This window comes from Quercus robur, chromosome 12, assembly GCF_932294415.1.
Source record: "Quercus robur chromosome 12, dhQueRobu3.1, whole genome shotgun sequence".
Lineage (NCBI taxonomy): Eukaryota > Viridiplantae > Streptophyta > Magnoliopsida > Fagales > Fagaceae > Quercus > Quercus robur.
The window spans coordinates 10,020,472-10,041,290 of record NC_065545.1 but is presented as its reverse complement, the minus strand read 5'-3'; the positions used below and the strand labels follow the sequence as shown (position 1 = coordinate 10,041,290).

Genomic DNA, 20,819 nt, shown 5'->3' with positions numbered 1-20,819 from the left:
TAAGTTCAAAACTTTCCAAAACTGACCAATTTGGTATGTAATTATTATGAAAATGAGGAGATGAGTAACCGTTAAGGAACCAATTTAGCTTAGTTTTGAGAAGCTTAGGACTTCATTGGCATTAATCTAAATCTCAAAATTGTTAACTGTATTTCACCTCTAGAATTTTTAAATAAAGTTCATCAACAAAATCCGAACGTAAAGGATTTAAAATATCTTGTTCATTCCTATCAATATATATTTGATCTTTACATGTGATTTATAATTTTCTTTGACTTGTTACGTACTGATATATTACATGATTTATATTTACTTTAATTATGTTATTCATTGTATTATTTAAATAAATTATATGACTATTTAAATAATTTGTGTGATTAGAAGTATACCCAACATTAATTACTTGATAGTTTTGTAAGAAAAATCAATTAAAAAATTTTCTTTGTTTCTAATGTTTTTCAGATACAAAGAATTACGTTTACACATTAATTTTATCAATTACTAAGCATTAAAATTCATGAGTGAATTACAAGAATCCAGTGTATTGTAATTTATTGTTTTATGTAATCGATGTCTACAATATTCCTTTTATATGAAGATAAGATGTGAAAAAAATTTTATATGCAATTGTTACACATAATAAAAACCCTATGTATTATCTATTTGGACCATTGCTCTCACTTAAGGTTGGATAATGGATCCTATATTTAAAACCCACAAGTGAGAATCATGGAATCCATAAATGATCTGCTTTAAAACTAAATTTATTGAGTCTCATTTATACCCATGTATCAAGAGTAAATACTATTAAATTTCAGTATTTTTTTTTTCCTTAAATCTCAGTTTGTAAAGTGTCCTAGGTTGACAATTTAATTTCGACCCAACTATGCATCAATCTTAGGTGGGCTGAAGTGAAATAAAATGTTATTTATTAGACTTTCTGCCTATCTTTATTTTCTTGGCCACTAGGCACTAGTTGCTTTAAATCGGTGATGTTGATTGTTGCCATGTCAACACGGTTTTCTTGTGGAAATTGTAATTTATTCTTCCTGTTTGGTTGGTGAAATTTGGGTGTGTTTAAATAGCATTTATTTTGTTGAAATTGAAAAATTATTGCTAAAAGTACTGTAAATAAAGATAAAAGTTAGTTGAAATAATATAGTAGAGCTTATGAATAATGTCAAAAAGTACAATAAAACTCATAAATAATTACAAAAATAAACTAAATAGTAAAATAATTTTAATTTTTCATATTTAGCCAAACGCACGCTAAACGGAAGAATTATGTCTTCAACTCCATTTAATAGTGTGCTTTATCAAGCAGGATTTTTTCTATACTTCATTGTAGTAATTAAGTTGGTAATTTTCCATTCCCTTGAAAGCTTTACGAAACTACCTTTAAATAAAGTCAATGCCTATATTATTGGCAGGTAAAGAAGAAATGGATTAAGGTCTAGATGGTACACATAGTATTACATTTATTGTCAAGTGGTATGGAGTCAATGAATTCATAGCAAATACTCCCTTTTTATTCAGAACAAAAACATAACGAAATGGATCAAGTGTATTTAATCCATATATAATGATAGTATTCTGTTACCACTTACCACACTGGCTATGTAGCGATCTAGCAGCTCAAATAATTGTAAAAAAGAAGAAAACCAAATTAAGAGAAAGATGGGCACCATGCATAATTGAACGTTACAAGAACGGTTCATTCCATTCAAAAAGAATCACAAAACTTTTTGTACACAACGGATCAAAGGTCATTCATTATAAATCTTCAACATTCTAAAAGTGGCATGAGACATTCAAATTACTTGCAAATCCTTTATTTTTTCCCCCTCTAAAGGCAAAAACACTTATATTTAATGAAGAACAAAAGAAGTGGGCCGCTCCGTCCTTGCCCCCGATATTGCAATTTACAAAAGCATATGCCCAATCGGACTATATAATGGACTAAAGGCAAAAGCTTGCCCAATTGCAAAAGGGGTTGGCTGAAATATTGATGGAAACTTCCTTTTTCTTTTTCTTTAGAAGACAGTAAGATGGAACTTGATGACATAAAGAGGCATTAACACCCACTGTATCAACTATCAAGCTGTTCGAGTACATTTTATCTTTTTTTGAACAAGACTTATCATTTAAATAATAATAATAATGGAATTACAAAAGCGTGGATAAATATCAATGGACTCAAGAATAAACTTCATTTTATTTTTTTTCTAAAAAAAGAGTAGACAAGGGCGATCAAAGTGGCTTTCCTACTTGAGCGTTATCATAGATTCATAATAATATTCTATCTGTTAGGTCTAGGCTGCAAGGGGAAACTGTGAGCCATAATTGTATGTGGTTCCCTTATCTACTTATATCTATCAAAATATATCGTCAAAGGAAATTTAATTTAGTCTTGTTTCAACAGTATTATTAACTCTTTAAGCCTTTGGCTAATGCCTTCCCTCGTCCACCGTCAAATTATCCAGAAAAAAAAAAAAAAAAAAAAAAAAAAAAAAAAAAAAAAAAAACCCAACCATTAAAGAAAATCTACTGCTGCTTTGGCTTGCTTGGCTTTTTTTTTTTTTTTTTTTTTTTTTGGCACAAGGAACCTTTCTTAAAAATTTTAAAAATATATTTTGGACAACTTTCGTTTATGCTTTTAGATTATATTGTTCTTCTGTTAACTCCATCCATACATATTTCTTCCCTATGAAGCTTATGTCCCGTTGAGCAATACATCGGTGCAAGACATCCAAATTTGGGCAAACATAAAAACATGTCAATATTTGGTAAAAATTGCATATAAGATGATCTGAACCCAACAACTGAGTTCTTCCGGCCAATCATCCAATGTACATATTTTAAATTTCTTAAAGAATGTACACAATGTATATTCAACAGACATAATATTTCAAATAATGTACACAAATTTGTTTATTTAACATACACACTTTTCAAATAATGTATATAATTGTGTACATTTAACGTATACATTTTTTTTAAAACAATGTATATATTTTTGTACATTCAATGCACACATTTTTAAATAATGTACCCAATTTTGTATATTCAATATACATAGAGATTCAAATAATGTTCGCGATTATGTATATATAACATGCACGTTTTCCAAAAAATATACTTAATTATGTAGAGGACTCAAAATTTCAAATAATGTACACAATTTTGTACATTTAAAATACACATTTTTTCAATGAATGTGCATATTAACGTGCACATTTTTCAAATATTTTACTCAATTCAATGTATTCAATATATACAGTTTTCAAAAAATGTACACAATTATATACATTTAACTTACACTTTCTTTTTCTTTTTCTTTTTTTCATTTTTCACCACTGTATACCCTTGGTGTGATAGTCACTCCATAAGTATAAGTGTTTGTAGGATGTGGAGGGCAAAAACCGGGGTTTAAGTCTCCATGAGAGAACTTCACACACACATATACTTAGATTAGGCTAAAATATGATTTTATCTTGTATATATATAAAAAAGAAGGTACACATTTTTGAAATAATGTACATAATTGTGTACATTCATATGCCTTTTGGTTTGCTCAATATTACGTTACATTGTATTGTTAGATTATTGCAAAACTTCGGTCAAATAATTGTAATGTTAATTTTTTTTTTTAACTTTTGTCTAAGTTCTAATACCATTCATATTGAAAAACACACCATTTCCAGTCTCATTGGCAACGTTAATAAGGATCGTTATTTTTGAAATCAACCATTAGTACAAATTATCTTAATAAAGTTGCAATATTTCTTATTTAAAAAAAAAAAAAAACCCATTAGTACAAATTGGTGTGCGTTTGGATACCGTTTATTTTGTTGAAAATTGAAAACAATAAAAAAATAATAAAAAAGTTACTGTTCGAGTTTTGGTTACTGTTCATTTGTCTATTTGCACTGTTCATGTGAACAATGCAAGAGGCGTTGGACTTAAAAAAAAAAAAAAAAAAAGGCCAAAAACGCAAACGCACGGACGCAAACGTGATCCAAATATAGCCTTGGTAGACCTAGAATCCAAATGAAACAAAAACATGGAATCATTAAATGGACTTATTAATACCATAGTTGGAGTAGGCCCTTAAAATAATGGACTACCAAAGAGTCTTCCCATTTGAGACTTTATGAATGACCCCCAAAAAAAAAGGGAAATAAATAAATAAATAAAAAGTGGAAAATTTGAAACTATGAGTAATGTACAAAAATGAAGAAACCAGAAGTCAAACAATCAAACAAAAGTCCATAACTTGCGAAGCAAGATCTTAACAAACCATCCTGGCCGTCATTGAGATCCTCTTATGTGAATATCTGGGCTTTGATGGGTCTCCGACACGTGTACCCCAACAACTTGCATTTACCTCACCCGCTATCACTGCACGTGTAAAAGACCCACACAATCACAGCCTTTCATTTTAACACATCACTATGCCCCAACGTACACCGGAGGAGAAATTATAAGGTTCTTCTGTGGACAATAACATGCCCCATTGATGTACTAAAAGACTCATGTTTGTTTAAAATTATTATATTATAAATTTTTTAAATAAAAATTAATTACTAAATTAGTAATTTTAAATAAATAAGAGTTTTTTAGTAAATTGATGAACATATAACGTAATCCAACATAGTGCTGTATAATTTATTGTAAGGAGGAAGAGACATACGAGATAACAAAGACCATAAAGACGAATGAGATGGCCCATAGAAAAGTCACACCGAAAAAGAGCAATAGAATGATTGATAGATTTTTATTTTTATTTTTTTATAGATAATTTTGTTAATTAAAATTTTGTTAAAATGTAAATTATATTTTTTTAAAAATTTTTTGAAACCTTTATACTTTTTAAATTTGATTGGATTTCATTTTAGTATTTTAATCTTACTTTCTTTCAATTTAATAATCTAAAATTTAAATTTATTTAATTCAGGCTATTTGGTACAATTCAAATAATTTCAATTAACTAATAAAAAAATTGAAGAAAATTTCTCACATAAAAAATTATATTTATTTTATAGATTTTTTTATAATGTTAGAGAAATATTTTTTTCCTGACAAATTTTTTAATGAAATTGGATAGCTGACCCTAACTAATTTGTTGAAATCTTTAACTAACTCCAAAAGTTTTGGAATATGGCTGAAAAGACCTGAATTGAATAAATTTAAAATTGAGAGGACTCAATTGAAAAAAGTAAAATTATTTTATGATATGGAATATTCATATTTTAATTTATAGTACATATGATGTATCAAAGTGTCACACTAAAAATAGAAGAAATTAATTTTAATTATATATATTTTTAGGTGAGTTCTCATTAGCTTAATTGACAAAGTATGTTGTAAGGATCCTTTAATGTATATAGATACAAAAAAACTAACATAAACATCTTATCAAGTGAAATCAAATATTATCTAAATGTTTATAAAAAAATATTATCGAAATGATAACTTAAAATTTAATATATCTTTATTTTTTATTTTTGTACAATTAATACAAATTCTATCGTGTCTAAAAAAAAAAAATACAAATACAAATTCTATATTTTCTCTTAAAAAAAAAAACGATGGACAAGTTACAAAATTTCTCTTGTTCAGATTTGACAATCCTCAACTCCCAAATTTTCTTGAACTATTCCCTCAAAAAAAAAAAAAAAAAAAATCTTGAACTAACATATTAGATTTTATTAATAATTATTAAATTGTTAGTTCCTTTCAAAGGTTAAAGTATACATTTTGAACTATCTATTGACATGTAAGTTTTGAGTTTGGACACTTAAAATAAAATAATGTGACGAATACTATAAAAATCAATAGAGATTTGTGGAGCCTAGGTTGAAAGTGTGAAAGGCAGCAAATATCTTTGGGATAGAAAGTTTTTGTTTTATGTTTTGTATTTTTTCTAAAATGGGTTTTTTTTGGGGATAAATAGACAACTATAAATAAAGCCAAAAGTGAATTGCCCACTTCTCGTAAATTTATCCACAATTGAGGCCAAATATCTAAATCCCCAGAATTTGCCCACCACTTTATAACCCTCCACGTCCATTTTCAACCAAATCCCCACGAAACTCACTTCCCGTACTTCCAGAGAGAGAGAGAGAGAACTCAGAGCCACACTTGTCTATCTCGCAGACTCTTGGAACAAGGTACTCTCTGCAAAACCCTAGAAACTGCTCTATTTGGTTTTACATATGTACTTCAATACTGTTTGTTTTTAATAGGTGTGTATTGTATTTATTTATGTGTAATTTGAATGTGTTAATGGTGTGTGTATAGGTTGTTTTTTCTGTATGTACGTGTGGTGGAGTTGTATGATAAAATGGGGAAAGGTAGACCTAGGGCTGTTGAGAAGGGTGTGTCAGGGCAAAATCTTAGTGTTTCGCCATCTGGGTCATTGAATATACCATCTGGGCCTGTGTATTATCCAACTGAGGATGAATTTAGAGACCCTTTGGAGTATATATGTAAGATTAGGCCGGAGGCTGAGCCTTATGGGATTTGTAGGATAGTTCCACCAAAGAATTGGAAGCCCCCATTTGCATTGGATGAGGGTTCCTTTACTTTTCCCACTAAAACACAAGCCATTCACCAGTTACAGGCGCGGCCCGCCGCGTGTGACTCGGAGACTTTTGAGTTGGAGTATGGTAGGTTTTTGGATGATCATTGTGGGAAGAAGTCGAGGAAGAAGGTGGTTTTCGAGGGGGAGGAGTTGGATTTGTGTAAATTGTTTAATGCCGTGAAGCGGTATGGTGGTTATGATAAGGTTGTCAAGGAGAAGAAGTGGGGGGAGGTCTCGCGGTTCGTGAAGTCGGCAAGGAAGATTTCTGAGTGTGCAAAGCATGTGTTGTGTCAGTTGTATCGAGAGCATTTGTATGATTATGAGAAATATTATAATCGGTTGAATCGAAAGGCAGGTAGTGGTTGTAAGAGGAGATTGCATAAGGAGGGGAAGAGTGAACATGAGGCTGAGTTTTCGGGCTCGAAAAGGAGGCGAAAGAATAATGGTGGGGATAAAGTTAAGGTTTGTAAGGTAGAGGTGGAGGAAGAGCGTGATCAGATATGTGAACAGTGCAGAAGTGGATTGCATGGGGAAGTGATGCTTCTGTGTGATAGGTGCAATAAGGGGTGGCATATTTATTGTCTTTCTCCGCCTTTAAAGCAGGTCCCACCTGGGAATTGGTATTGCTTAGAGTGCTTGAATTCTGACAAGGATTGCTTTGGTTTTGTGCCTGGTAAACGGTACTCATTGGAATCTTTTAGGCGTGCGGCCGAACGTGCCAAGAAGAGATGGTTTGGGTCAGGATTTCCTTCACGGGTTCAAATTGAGAAAAAGTTCTGGGAAATTGTGGAGGGATCGGTTGGTGAGGTTGAAGTTATGTATGGTAGTGACTTGGATACATCTATATATGGCAGTGGTTTTCCACGTGCAAATGACCAGAGACCAGAAGCAGTTGAAGCTAAAGCTTGGGATGAATACTGCGATAGTCCTTGGAATCTTAATAAATTGCCTAAGTTGAAAGGGTCAATGCTTCAAGCTCTTCATCAAAACATTACTGGTGTTATGGTGCCCTGGCTGTATATTGGGATGCTATTCTCGGCTTTTTGCTGGCATTTTGAAGATCACTGTTTTTACTCAATGAATTATCTACACTGGTATGTATCTAATTTTGCCTTATGCACCATATTTTTCATGATTATGCAACTAAAATTAATTAATTTTCTTTGCATTTATTTGTTGAATTTTCTATTTGAGAACTAGTATTTCTGTTTTATACAATGGAAGGATCTGCTTGAATGCATGATAGGATAACTCCTAGAAATTACTTATCAAAAAAAGAAAAAGAAAAAGAAAAAGAAAAATTGCTGTTACTAGCTTTGAGGTGGAAAAAAAAAAATTCTACTGCATAGAGCAACATGAAATGTTAACAAAAATTAGAGTTCTAAAAGGATGATCAGAACAGAAGTCTAAAATGATTGAATAAGTATCCATAGTATTAGCTAGTTTTATTTTTACATGCTTTAGTTTTTGATTAGTTGGCTTATCAGAACAGAAACCAACTTAGTCCAAATCAAACACTGAAAAGGATCAGTGACTCTGTGCCCAATGCTGCTCACACTTGTGGGGGAGGGGGGGTTTACTGGGAGGGGTGGTTTGGATATGATTTTAACTATCAGAAATTTTGTATAAAGTGGCTGCTCAAGACTTGAAGTATTTTACAATTGCATCATAGAAGAGCCCTCCAAATTAAACTTTATCCAAAAAAAAGGGTCCTCCAAATTAAAACAGAATAATCAGATTAAAGACTGAAGATTGGTTAGGATTAGAGTCTGTTTCTTTTAACTTTCAGGTTTGTTCTTTTTTTTTTTTCTTTTCATGTTCTTTTATCTTAAAGATTATGTAGCCGATCCCAATTAATTGGGATTGAGGCTTCCAATCAGTTGGGAGTAAGGCTTGGTTGAATTGAGTTGTCACTGAAGGAATAGAAAAGAGACTTGCAAAAAAGAAAAAAAAGAAAAAAAAAAGAAAAGAAAAAAACTCACATTTCAATTTGAACTTAGTTTGGCTGTATAGATGTTTTTTTTTTTTTTTTTGGATAAGTAATAATATTTATTAATAGAGAAGATTACTTCATGCTCATGGTGATGAACACAGAGTATCTTAAAAAATTACGAAGAACCATACAGAAAATCGAAATGAGTCTTGAAACTCAACAATAGAAGTACAATGAGTAAAACCCCATGTGTGGGACCAATCAAACAAGGTTCAAAGCTACAAGGATTTTTGTTGCCCAAGCGATTTCTCATTATCCTCAAAAGTGTGGCTATTACATTCCTTCCACACTATCCACATCAAACATAATGAAGTGAGATTCCAAACATCTGAAGAGCGCTTCCCAAACCAATTTCTCCCCCAAACAAAAGATCTGCTACCATCAATGGCAACACCTAATGAGTCCCCAACATCTTAAAAACTACACCACAAAACATATGCAACATTGCAATGGATTTTAATTTCCTTTGAGCTTATCCAACATGGTTCACAATTTCGCATTCTGTTGGCCAACACCTTTGCCAGTGGCTTATATACACCACACAAGGCTGATGGCCTAAAATCCCTAACATTAGTGGCATTTTTCTTTCTGGGGATTAATGCTAGAAAAGAAGCATTTAGGGATTTGTCAAACTCATAGTGCCTATGAAAGTTTGCAAAGAATGTCATTACATCCACTTTGACCACCCTTCAACACTGTTGTAAAAATGTCATAGTAAACACGTCTGGGCCTGAGGATTTGTTGCCCTCCATCTTCTCTTAACACCTGGATTACCTCGTCTCTTGCAAATACTTTCTCAAGCAATTATTTATCAATCTCATCTACGCTTGCAAATCTAACCCATCCACAGTGGGTTTCCAATTTTTTTGTTTCATTGTGTATAGTTTGATAAAATTGCATCGCCAAATTATGAACTGCCAATTCTTCCTCATGATACATACCGTCTCTCTAGACATCTCACATGGTTGTTTTATTTGGGTGAGTCAGCCAATCTATGAAAGAATTGTGTTTCTATCCCCCTCCTTCAACCATAAGACCATTGACTTTTAACGCCAAGTGATTTCCTCAAGAGGTGCTATATGTTCGATTTCCTCCTTGACCTCATCACTATGAACTTGCTTCTCCTGAGTCTGCCCATGAGAACCTTCCTTCACATCCAGACCCAATAGTTCACACAAAAAAATCTTTCTTAAAAGCGACATCCCCAAACACCAAGAGAATAGAGAAGCATTTTATTCCACTAAGATGTACTTTTTATTTACAGTTTTATATTGATAGTAACAAATGTATCCGTGGATCTTGAACCCATGACATCACGTTCCTCTTATAAGGGAGGAGGTTCCATTTGAGTTAGAGCTTGTTACCTCTATTTAGGTGTATTGTATGGTTCAAATCTACCTTTTTTGGGTTTCAAAAGAAGGTTGGGAAGAGGCAGCTAGTCTTAAGATGGTGGTACTGTTGGTGTAATAGAGGCTTAGAGCTTTTTATTTTTATTTAATTTTTTTATTCCCTAGCACATTTTTCTGAAAGATGAATCATTGAATGGATATTGAAGTGCTAGTGATTGGATTATCCCTTTCTGTGTGTGCGCGTGTGTGTGTATATATATATATATATATATTAAGTTCTTGTGGTCTGCAGTGACTTTTACCTCTTTTGCTCTGTTTTAAATTGACGCTTGCTTCTATGTTGTCTCAGGGGAGAGCCAAAATGTTGGTACAGTGTCCCTGGTAATCGAGCCAGTGCTTTTGAAGAGGTAATACTCAGAGTTCTTTAGAAGAGTGTTTGACATTTTTTGGGGTCCAAGGCTCCCCCCCACTCTCTTCTCCCAAATAATCTTTTTCGCTCTTTCTAGCTCATTTTACGGTATCTTTTTTTGTCTACTATTCATTGCCATTTTTTTTTTTGGAATTTCACATGTTTTAATGAGTAATTCTGTTATTTATCAGCTTCTACTAATTAAGCCTAGTTGTAGTTGTACTTGTATCCTTTATTTATGTGCTCTTTTTAATGATTTTTAAGCTTTTCTTTTTACATTTTTTGTGGGATACATGCCGCAGTGCCTGTGGAAGTATGTTAACTTTCATTTTAATGATAATCTAGCAATTTCTCAATTGTGCTGGTCAATTCTGACGAACAATGTGTGTTGATAAATTAGTTTCTTCTTATCAAAAGAAAAGGCTTGTCACCATCACATTTTCACTTTCCTGTAGGTCATGCAGAAGACTCTTCCCGATCTTTTTGATGCACAACCAGATCTGCTCTTCCAGCTTGTCACCATGTTGAATCCATCTGTCTTGCAAGAAAATGGAGTTCCTGTCTATAGCATTCTACAGGTTTGACCTGAAAGTTCTCTCTCGCTCTCCTCCCTTTTCTCCTTTCATTTCCTGTTTTTGTTGTTAATGAACAGGTAAATTAATTGAGTGGTTTGATGAAATATAAGTGTTATACTTGAGTTTCTACTTTTGGGAGAAAGGATGAAGCAGGATTAGGTTTTTGAACTTAGAATAAAAAAAGACTTTAGGACTTTAGGGTCCTTGTTCTGTTTGTATTTGATAAACTACTACTTGTCTCAAAAACTTAATTTAAAGAAAATGGTCAACATAATCATTTAACCCTTTTTTAACATTCCCTCTTATTTGTGTGCTTCAGACTTTCCCTCAATAAGTGGGTTCCAACATGTGGAATTGGTATCATGACCACCTATTTAGATACCATGATTAAGGGTCCGTTTGGATACAGCTGAAAACTGAAAACTGAAACTAAAAACTGAAAAACACTGTAGCAAAATAATTTTTAAATGTGTAAATAGTACCGTGGGACCCATTTTTAATATTTTTTTCTGAATAAAGTGATTGTGGGTCCCATGAACAGTGCTCAAACAGTGCACAAACAGTAAAAGTTGTCTCCCGCACAGTACATGAACAGTATTTTACTGTTCATTCGCGAAAAAAAAAAAAAAAAAAAAATTTCTTAAACGCAAACGTGCGTTTGGGAAGCGCAAAACGCGCTACCCAAACGCACTCTAACTATTATTTTTCCCCAAAAGATTAAGCTGATAGGAATTGGTGATTATACTCATTTAACCATTATTCTAATAGGATTAAATTGTACAGAAATGGGCATGGGCACAATTGGACATGTGGGCATAGGTTGCATGTCTAAACCATCGTATCTACATGTACTGTTTTAATAACATCTCGTTGATATTCATTAGATGATACTTTGCTTTTGGTGGCTATTGATATTCTCTTTATGCTTGCTATCTGCCAGGAGCCTGGTAATTTTGTCATCACCTTCCCAAGATCATACCATGGAGGTTTCAATCTTGGTAGGCCATGCCACTTTAGGTTTACTAGCCAGTGGTGATCAGTTGAAGATTTTAGTGCTGTGTAAATTTGTAATGAACCATAAGTGGCACACAACAATTCGGCTTCTTGTTTCTTTCAGGTTTAAATTGTGCCGAGGCCGTCAATTTTGCTCCTGCTGACTGGCTGCCTCATGGTGGATTTGGAGCAGATCGGTATCGGGAGTATCACAAAGCTGCTGTGTTGTCTCATGAGGAGCTTCTTTGTGTTGCAGCCAAGGTTATCAGTTTTGACCTGTAACTTATCTTTTTATTTAAAATGTCAGATAACTTGCACCTACTCTGTTCAACATTTGCCTCTGAAGTTTAAATATATCCATTGTCATTTTTTTTCCCGTTATAAGACTGTTAATCTTTTGTTACTTAATACACTTCTATTACTCTTTGCTTGTTAATTTAAATCTTGAGAGGTATTCCATTGACTTGTCTATTTCTTCTGCTTGATTTTTCTTTTGCTTTTAGCAGAGTGACTGCAATAGGCGAGTATCATCTTATCTGAAGGAAGAATTGCTTAGAATATATACTAACGAGAAAAGTTGTAGAGAGCGACTTTGGAAAAATGGCATTATAAAATCATCTCCCATGTCCCCTCGGAAATGTCCTGAATATGTTGGTACTGAGGAGGTATTACCATCCACATGCTTATTGCTTTTCATTTTATGAAATTAGTTATTTCAAGATAATATTGATGGTGGTGAACATCTCCTGGCGGACTTTGTAGGATCCAACATGCATTATTTGCAAGCAGTATCTTTATCTCTCTGCAGTTGCTTGCCAGTGTAGGCCATCTGCCTTTGTATGTCTGCAGGTATGTGAAGTTCATAATTCCTAATTTTATAACTTCAGATGCCAATTGTAATTTTAGATGACTTTATAACTTTAGATGCACTGTTGTCTCAATTGAAAGTTTAAGCCTTAGTTTTTGGAACTCGTGTACTTTTGTTGCCAATGAATACTAGCTCAACTGGAACCTCCTCCCTTTATAAGTTCTAGATAGAGGTTGAGGTTGTGAGTTCAAGACCCATTGGGTGCATATGTAATTTAACAATTAAAAAAAAAAAAAAAAACTAAACTCTTGTTTGTCCTATATTAGTGTTACATCTACTAAAAATTCCTGTGACTTTATTTAATCTAACAGAGAAACACTGTACACTCCTTGTACGCTGTGGCTTTTTTTTTTTTTTTTGGGTGGGGTGGGGGGTGAGTGGGTTTATATTTGGTTTTCTAATTATTTCCATGGACTTAATGAATTAATGAAGATGGCTAGGTTCCACGGTGTCACAGGGTTAATTCTTCACTCAAATTTTCTGCCTGTGATGGCCCTAAGTCCCTGACTTAGTCTCAGCCAACACCACACACACACTGCAATAATACTTGGAACAGATTCTATAGGGACGTTTAAACACACAGCACACACAATATTTACAGGGAACCCACCTCCAACCTTTATTACTTAATCTCAAGTACAAAGGAAACCCTTTTACAAGCCTAGAGAATTACACAGAATTTTCCTAAGGCCAAAATACACTCTACTGTTGACACCCCCAACATCCTTAGGGTTAAATACACAAAATTAACTGCTATGACAGTTATTACCTAGTAACAGCCTGGGTCTTGGACAATCTGTCGCTTGTGTTCTGACTTAGAACACCTTCAACTGATGCTGTCTTGGCTTTCTCTCCACGTTTCCAGCCCTTACACAGCGGGTCTGATCATCAGAATAGCTAGGAACTGCTTGGTAACTGCCACTGCACATGCACAACCCAAGTCTCAGCAGACCAAGGGGCCTTTGCCCATCTTCCAGTAGCCCACATAACATGTTCTCACATGTTTTGGGGAGGCTTGGCTCATGCTCAAGGCCTCCCATCAGCACTACAGCCCACGCAGCATGCCCACATGCAGCACACAAAGTAACTCCCATCAGCCCACTAGCACTTGTCCATGCATTCAGCCAACCCCCACTAGCCCAATGCCTTGCACACAACATTTAATCATCACACAGCCTAGCCCTGCCTTGCATTCCAACCACCAACCCCACACATAAGGAACCAACAACTAAGCCACTCATGCCATGCACCACCACATATGGTCAACACCACGTGCTGCTGCCCATCATCAAAATCCATCTCTGCCTACCATGGCCCTACTCTGTCATGGCCTTGGGGCATCATGTGAAGTAAGGTGCCTCCACATGCTGCCCCTCATCATTGTTCATCGATCCAACTCGAGTAGGGAGACTGGGTAGGTCTCCCTCAAAGAGCCCTTAGGAGCATTACTAGTCAGGCGTGAGGAGCCATGAGTGTGTTGAGAAAACATGAAGCCAAGTGATTGGCCTAATGCTGTCCAAGCACCCTCATTCCTCATGCCATCATCAGCAACATGTAATGCTCCTAACACACGGATAGTAAAATAATTTGGTCTTTAGATTAGGAATGACTTAAACTTTAAAATAATTTGGTCATTACTTGGTAGTTAATAGGCCTACATTCAATAATAAACAAGGCCAACCCAGCCCATTTATGTGAGAATTTAATTGTAAGCCTTATATTATGCACTTTAAACTTTAAAGTTTAAGCCCACGTTTATTCAAAAGAGAAAACCTCTTTCCCTTACTTGCATTAAATCGAAGCCATGAAAATAAAATGGGCTCACTTTCTTTTAAATTAAAGCATGGAACCAGCCCTTTTTTATTGTGTTTTTATATATAACCTTTTCCTTTAAAAAAAGCCTTATATATAGTTTTAAATTTATTATTTTTTTAGTAAGAAGCGTTTATGTTTAATAATTAATTTTAGTTTTGCCTTTAAATTGATTTTGATATGTTTTCAAATGTTTTATTTATTAATACTTAGTTTTAAAACTTAAAATAAATAAAATTATGTCCTAAAATATATAAAATATACCTAAAAATAAATATTAATTAATTAATTAATTAATTGCCGTATCCCGTCATGTCATACCCTAGCTTTTCAAGAAATGTTGTATCTCCATACCCGTACCAGTACCCATGCAACCTAGGAAGATGCATAGAAATTTTTATAGGCATGGTCAAATTTCTGTGGTTCTAAACACCTGACAGTTGTTGCATTAGAATTATATTGTCTATACTGATTGTTTCCTGATTGTTTCTGTATCTCATGCAGCATTGGGAACGCCTTTGTGAATGCAAATCCAGTAAACTGCATCTTCTTTATCGTCATACACTTGCTGAATTGTATGACTTAGTGCTTACAATGGATAAATATAGTTGTGAAGAGACGACACAAAGTAGAAATATACGGAGGCAAATATCTTGTTCCATTGAACCAAAGGCTTTGAAAAAAAAGGTTTGGTTTTGATATTCTATTAACTATCAAATAATTGTAAATATGCCTCTCCTTAGGTTATCTTAGTTATACAATGTTTATAAATATGTGCCTCTTGAGTTCTTTTTGCTGACTACGCTTTTGGCCCTTGATCATTGATAGGAAATATGTTGGATCAGTCTTCTTTAAATTTTCCTTTGATTATTACAATAAATTTCCTCTATGAAGTGTTGTGATTTATTTAGAAAGATAATTTGGAAATTTTCAGTTTTTGGAGTTGCCTTGGAGGTATTGTTGCTGGATGTTCATTATCCTTCAGCCCAAACATAAAAATACATTAGTATTGAGTAACAGAAGGGTAGAGCACCTGCACTCTAGGTAGTAATATTTCCATTTTTTTTTGCAGTGAGTTTACTATTGTAAACTCATTGTACTTTTCTTATCAATAAAGATTTTATTACCTATCAAAAAAAAAAAAAAAAAAAATTTTAAGTAGTAATATAATCAATGTATAGTGATTAGCTCAATACAAAATGAAAAAGAGATGCAGTGAAAATAACTTGCCTATTTATTGTAGCTATGCTACTTTCTTGCGCTGAGCTTCTTTTATTAGAATATTCTCTCATGTCCCTTTTTTAATTGGGCTGAAAAGAATATGAGGGATTCCAGCCCACAAAGCTGATTCTGCATTTCTCTCCTAAAAGGCGGAATAGACCTGAGAGAGAGAAGGGCCAGTTCGGCAGGGTTGTAGCATTTTAGAATAATTTTGGATGCTCAAAAGCAAAATGAGAAAGGCAAAGCTACTTCACAGTTTTTTTGAAAAGCTAAACATCATATGGTTTCCACTTACCCAAAAAAAAAGAAAATAAAAAAGAAAGAAAGAAAAAGGAAGCACAGTTTGGTTTAGAAATGAGCTACAGGAAGTTTAAAAGCTGAAGTGCTCCTGAAGAAACTGCGGAAAACCCCACTAAATGGGGCCTAAGTTTTATGATCCCCGCACCTATCCTCAGCCTTGCTCTTTCTTTGGCTTGGTCATTTCTTACCTAAAAAACGTCTGTTGTATAACAAATCTCAATACAAAAATTTCCCTGTAAATAACTCTATTTTATAGAAATTATTCTGGATATATTTGTCTTCTTGTGCAAGTGGGGTGTGTTTGAGAGATACCATATTTTGTTGTTGAGTATATGATGATTTGTGGACCAATTGTATACTTTAGTGAATTTAGTGTTATTTGGTTATAATGTAGTGTCTTTAAGTATATGAGGATTAAGTAATATGTGACTATTGTTCTCTGGGACCTTGTTGCATGTAGGTGAATGGTGGCCATGTTACTCTTGATCAGCTTGCGGCACAATGGCTTTTGCGTTCAGCTAAGATTTTTCAGAGTCCATTTTCAAGTGAATCCTGTGTTGCCGCGTTGAAGGAAGCTGAACAGCTCCTTTGGGCTGGTTCTGAAATGGATTTGGTGAGTCTGTAGCCTCCATCCTTTTCCATTCATGTGTTGCCCCTAAAATTGGATTTTGCAACAATACTTATGAAGCAAAAAATTTCACTTTGGACACAGGTGCGAGACACAGTAAAGAAGTTGATTAAAGCTCAGAAATGGGCAGAAGGAATAAGAGATTGTGTATCTAAAATTGAAAACCGGTCACGTCATTGCGATGTTGATCTGGATAAAATTCACTTTGAATATGTTGAAGAGTTGCTGAGTTTCAATCCTTTGCCCTGTAATGAGCCTGAGCGTCTCAAGTTGAAGGTTATTATGGTTTAGTGAGTGATTGTTGTTTCCACTGTGTGGTTGCCCTAGGTCTTCAAATTGACCTCTTATCACTGTTTATTTTATGACACTCAGGAGCATGCAGAAGGGGCAAGACTGTTGATTCAGAAAATTGATAATGCTCTATCAACATGCACCAAGGTATATAATTTAGTAACATTTTCTTTGAGAAAATATAATGTCTTCTGGCAGTGTGTAGCACTAATTCAATTACATTGGGTGGTGTTTCCTTTTTCTCCATTCATCTTGACTAATTTTTCTCACCGCAGATTTCTGTTTTGGAATTCTTGTACTCCCAAACTTGTGACTTACCAATTTATGTAAAAGAGATTGAGAAGTTATCACTGAAAATTTCTTCAGTAAAGGTATATCCGGTTGACATTTGCTGATTTAGTCTGATAATTTTTTTGGGGTGCTTGTCTTCCTTTTCGTTTCAAATAATTTAGTAATTATTTTTGTGGGTTAATATTGTGAAATAATGTTCATATGGTTGCCTGCATATCACTTGAGCTGGGGTGGTAATATGAGTATAGTAGTTTCAATTTTCATATTTGGTTGTGTTTCGCATTTATTGAGAATTTTAATATTTGTTACTTATATGGTATTTGTAGGATCTGACCTTGCCAAACGGGTTGGGTCAATCAGGTTTGGGTTTGTTGCTTTCAGGTTCGGGTTAGAAAAAATGGGCCGGGCCAATTGAATTACAAGTCAGGTCAATCGGGTTTGGGTTGACCTGGATTTTTTCAAATAATATTAATAACAATTGGGTCGGTTATTTATTTATTTAAATAAATAAATTTAATTAAAAAAAGAGTGTAGTTTTAATGAGAAGCAACATATGTTGGGCTGTTAAGAAAGAATATATTCATAAAATGACTGTAATTGAAATGAGAATGATAAGATCGATAAGTGGAAATACATGGAAAGATAGGATCCAAAATGAGGAAATCCCCTTAAAGATAGGGGTAGCCCCTATTGATGAAGAGATGAGAGAGAATCGTTTGAGATGGGGTGGTCATGTTCAAAGGAGAGAAATTAATACACCAATAAGAGAGAGTTGATCCAAGTTGAGGGAATCAAAAAGGTAGAGGAAGACGGAAGACCCAAAATAACATTATTAGAAGTAATAAAAAATGATTTATTAATTAAGTGATTATTAAAGAATATGGCTTTTGAAGACAAGAAGAGAACCTAAGATATTTTAAAAGCTCTTCTCTTCAGTACTTTGTTTCAATGGGTGTGTGTTTGGGGTTTTACGAATTGTATTTCTATTTTTGATTTCTTACACTCTATTAGATTAAGTTCTTGAACCTGCTCTATTTTTTCCTGATCAGAATGTTCACCATCGCGAACATGATGCTCAATATTTTTGAATAAAAGTTTTATTACCTATAAAAAAAAAATGGCCTTTGATAGAATAGAATGGAGGAAAAGAATACATGTGGTTGACTCTAGTTAATTTGTTGAGGATCCATAGTTGTCCCCAAAAATTTGGGATTAAGGCTTGTTGTTGTTTAATTTAATTTAAGCAATTCTGTTTCTGAGTGCTTCTCCTCAAGAAAGTATAAACTAGAAACATGATTTCTATTATGTTAAAAGGATTTCCTTCTTTCACTTGAATTCTATTTTGCCAAATAAAATCGAAAGTAAGTGTGCTTTTAAAGAGAACTTTCTTGCCGCCGAAGCCATGATATGCTAAATATGGATTTCATTGTTCCTATGTTTAATATTTTCAACCATTTATTTTCTTTCTATTCTGGTTTTTTCTACCGAGAACAATTAGGTCTGGATAGAAAACGTAAGAAAATGCATCTCGGAGAAACATCCTGCTGCAATTGAGGTTGATATCCTCTACAAGTTAAAGTCACAGGTGATTTGTTTTTCTATATATTTTGAAATTGCTATATCTGGTTTTTGTCAATATCTGCGGTTTCTAATTTTTTGTAGCCTAATATTATGATATTAAATGTAATGTCGAACAGATTTCTGAGCTTCAAGTTGAACTCCCAGAGACAGACATGCTTCTAGACCTATTAAGGCAAGCTGAATTATGTCGTGCTCAGTGTCGTGAGATCTTGAAAGGTCCTATTAGTCTAAAGGTTAGTTCGTAGGTTTTTTGTTTGTTTGTTCTCTCACTCTTGTGGTTTGAAGTGTTCACCAGAGTTTAAGGGGATACCTTTTTTTCTTTTTTTTAAAAAATGTATGCAGAATCTCGAAGTGCTTCTTCAAGAATTGAATAGTTGTACTGTTGACATACCAGAGTTGAAGCTTCTGAGGCAATACCATAGTGATGCTGTTTTATGGATCTCCCGCTTCAATGAAGTCCTGGTGAACATTAGTGAACGCGAGGATCAGCACAATGTGGTTGATGAGTTAAATTGCATTCTCAAGGATGGAGCATCTTTAAGAATTCAAGGTTCATTCATTGGCATATGCAAGTTTTCTGTATCATTATTGTTGGAAATAGTTATTATAGTTATCATTTTGTTTGTTGTTTATTACTATAGTAGTATGTTTGGTTTTTGAACAGTTGATGAATTGCCTCTAGTTGGTGTTGAGTTGAAGAAGGCCTGTTGCAGGAAAAAAGCTCTTAAGGTAATTCGATGTTGTGGCAGCGTCTGGCAGATTGAATATTATTATATGATTTGATCTCATAAACCCTTGTCTTCAGGGTCTTCTTCTCCCTCTCTTTTGTTCATGAACTTAATGGTTTCAAATTTCATGATTACTAAATGAATATTTTACACTACTTGGGTTTGTTGATAACAGGCACGACATATGAAAATGTCTCTGGACTTCATTCAGCAACTGACGATGGAGGCTTCTGTGTATGCTTCTTGCCTTGATACCTGTGACCCCTCTCAAACTAACAGTTCCAAAGGTTTTTGCTTTGTATTTGCATCAAAGTTTCCTGTTCCAATTTTGCTCTTTTTTTTTTTTTTTTTTTTTTTTTTTTTTTTTTTTTTTTTTTCCTTTTTTTGGGTTTCAGGCTTGAGATTGAGGTAGAGAAATTATTTGTTGATATGCCTGGAATACTTGCTGTTGCCATGCATTGGGAAGAAAGAGCAAAAGATATTCTTGCACATGAGGCTGCATTGTGCGACTTTGAGGATGCCATAAGGTATTGAATGTGCTTTTCCAGTTCATTCGTACTTTCTATGGTTGGTTTTTCTTGCTGGCTACAATAGTTGACTATAAATTTTTTTAGGGCTTCGGAAGACATATTTGTGGTTCTACCTTCTCTTAATGATGTCAAAGATGCGGTGTTAATAGCCAAGTCCTGGTTAAAGAAGTCAAAGCCCTTTTTAACTTCTGCTTTGTCTGAAGCTCCTGCCTCAAGCTCTTTGCTAGAATTTGAGGTGTTGAAGGTTCTTGCTCTCTCCTGCATATGGCATTTTTGCTAAAAATTGAACCATATATATTATGAGATGCTCTATATTTTGCAGGAGTTGGTTTCTCAGTCAAAGCTTCTGAAGATATCTTTGGACGAAAGAAGGGTGCTAGAAACATTTTTGAAGAAGTGTGAGGAGTGGGTGTGTGACGCATGTTCTCTACTGCAAGATGTTGGACTCATATTTAATATGTGTAATGTTGGTGATGGAATAGGCAACTGTGTTATTTCCAAAGTGGAATGTATGGTTTCTAAAGTGGAATCCACCATGAAAAGTGGTTTATCTCTTGGTTTTGACTTCCGTGAGATTCCGGAACTTCAAGATGCATGCTCTACACTTCAATGGTGCAAGAAGGCCCTTTCTTTCTGCTCTGGTGCTCCTGCTTTTGAGGTAATA

General features: G+C 34.1%; 1 protein-coding gene across 4 annotated transcripts in view; it reads left to right on the top strand.

The window, feature by feature from the left end:
• The first annotated feature begins 6,000 nt into the window (after nucleotides 1-6,000).
• LOC126710518 (lysine-specific demethylase JMJ17) overlaps nucleotides 6,001-20,819 on the top strand; it is a 30,858-nt gene continuing 16,039 nt past the window's right edge. For 2 of the 4 annotated variants that reach the window (XR_007649679.1, XM_050411006.1), the window contains exons 1-21: nucleotides 6,001-6,173; nucleotides 6,304-7,680; nucleotides 10,278-10,335; nucleotides 10,793-10,915; nucleotides 11,853-11,910; nucleotides 12,030-12,166; nucleotides 12,409-12,570; nucleotides 12,668-12,754; nucleotides 15,090-15,272; nucleotides 16,567-16,719; nucleotides 16,819-17,010; nucleotides 17,107-17,172; nucleotides 17,301-17,396; nucleotides 18,815-18,901; nucleotides 19,014-19,130; nucleotides 19,240-19,447; nucleotides 19,562-19,626; nucleotides 19,801-19,859; nucleotides 20,021-20,152; nucleotides 20,240-20,399; nucleotides 20,478-20,813. Coding sequence is in view for 2 of the 4 variants with exons in the window: in XM_050411006.1 (XP_050266963.1) it covers nucleotides 6,347-7,680; nucleotides 10,278-10,335; nucleotides 10,793-10,915; nucleotides 11,853-11,910; nucleotides 12,030-12,166; nucleotides 12,409-12,570; nucleotides 12,668-12,754; nucleotides 15,090-15,272; nucleotides 16,567-16,719; nucleotides 16,819-17,010; nucleotides 17,107-17,172; nucleotides 17,301-17,396; nucleotides 18,815-18,901; nucleotides 19,014-19,130; nucleotides 19,240-19,447; nucleotides 19,562-19,626; nucleotides 19,801-19,859; nucleotides 20,021-20,152; nucleotides 20,240-20,399; nucleotides 20,478-20,813 (3,813 nt within the window). In the remaining 2 variants the exon portion in view is untranslated. The remainder of the gene's footprint in view (nucleotides 6,174-6,303; nucleotides 7,681-10,277; nucleotides 10,336-10,792; nucleotides 10,916-11,852; nucleotides 11,911-12,029; nucleotides 12,167-12,408; nucleotides 12,571-12,667; nucleotides 12,755-15,089; nucleotides 15,273-16,566; nucleotides 16,720-16,818; nucleotides 17,011-17,106; nucleotides 17,173-17,300; nucleotides 17,397-18,814; nucleotides 18,902-19,013; nucleotides 19,131-19,239; nucleotides 19,448-19,561; nucleotides 19,627-19,800; nucleotides 19,860-20,020; nucleotides 20,153-20,239; nucleotides 20,400-20,477; nucleotides 20,814-20,819) is intronic. The other 2 variants (XR_007649678.1, XM_050411005.1) reach the window with 2 other exon arrangements.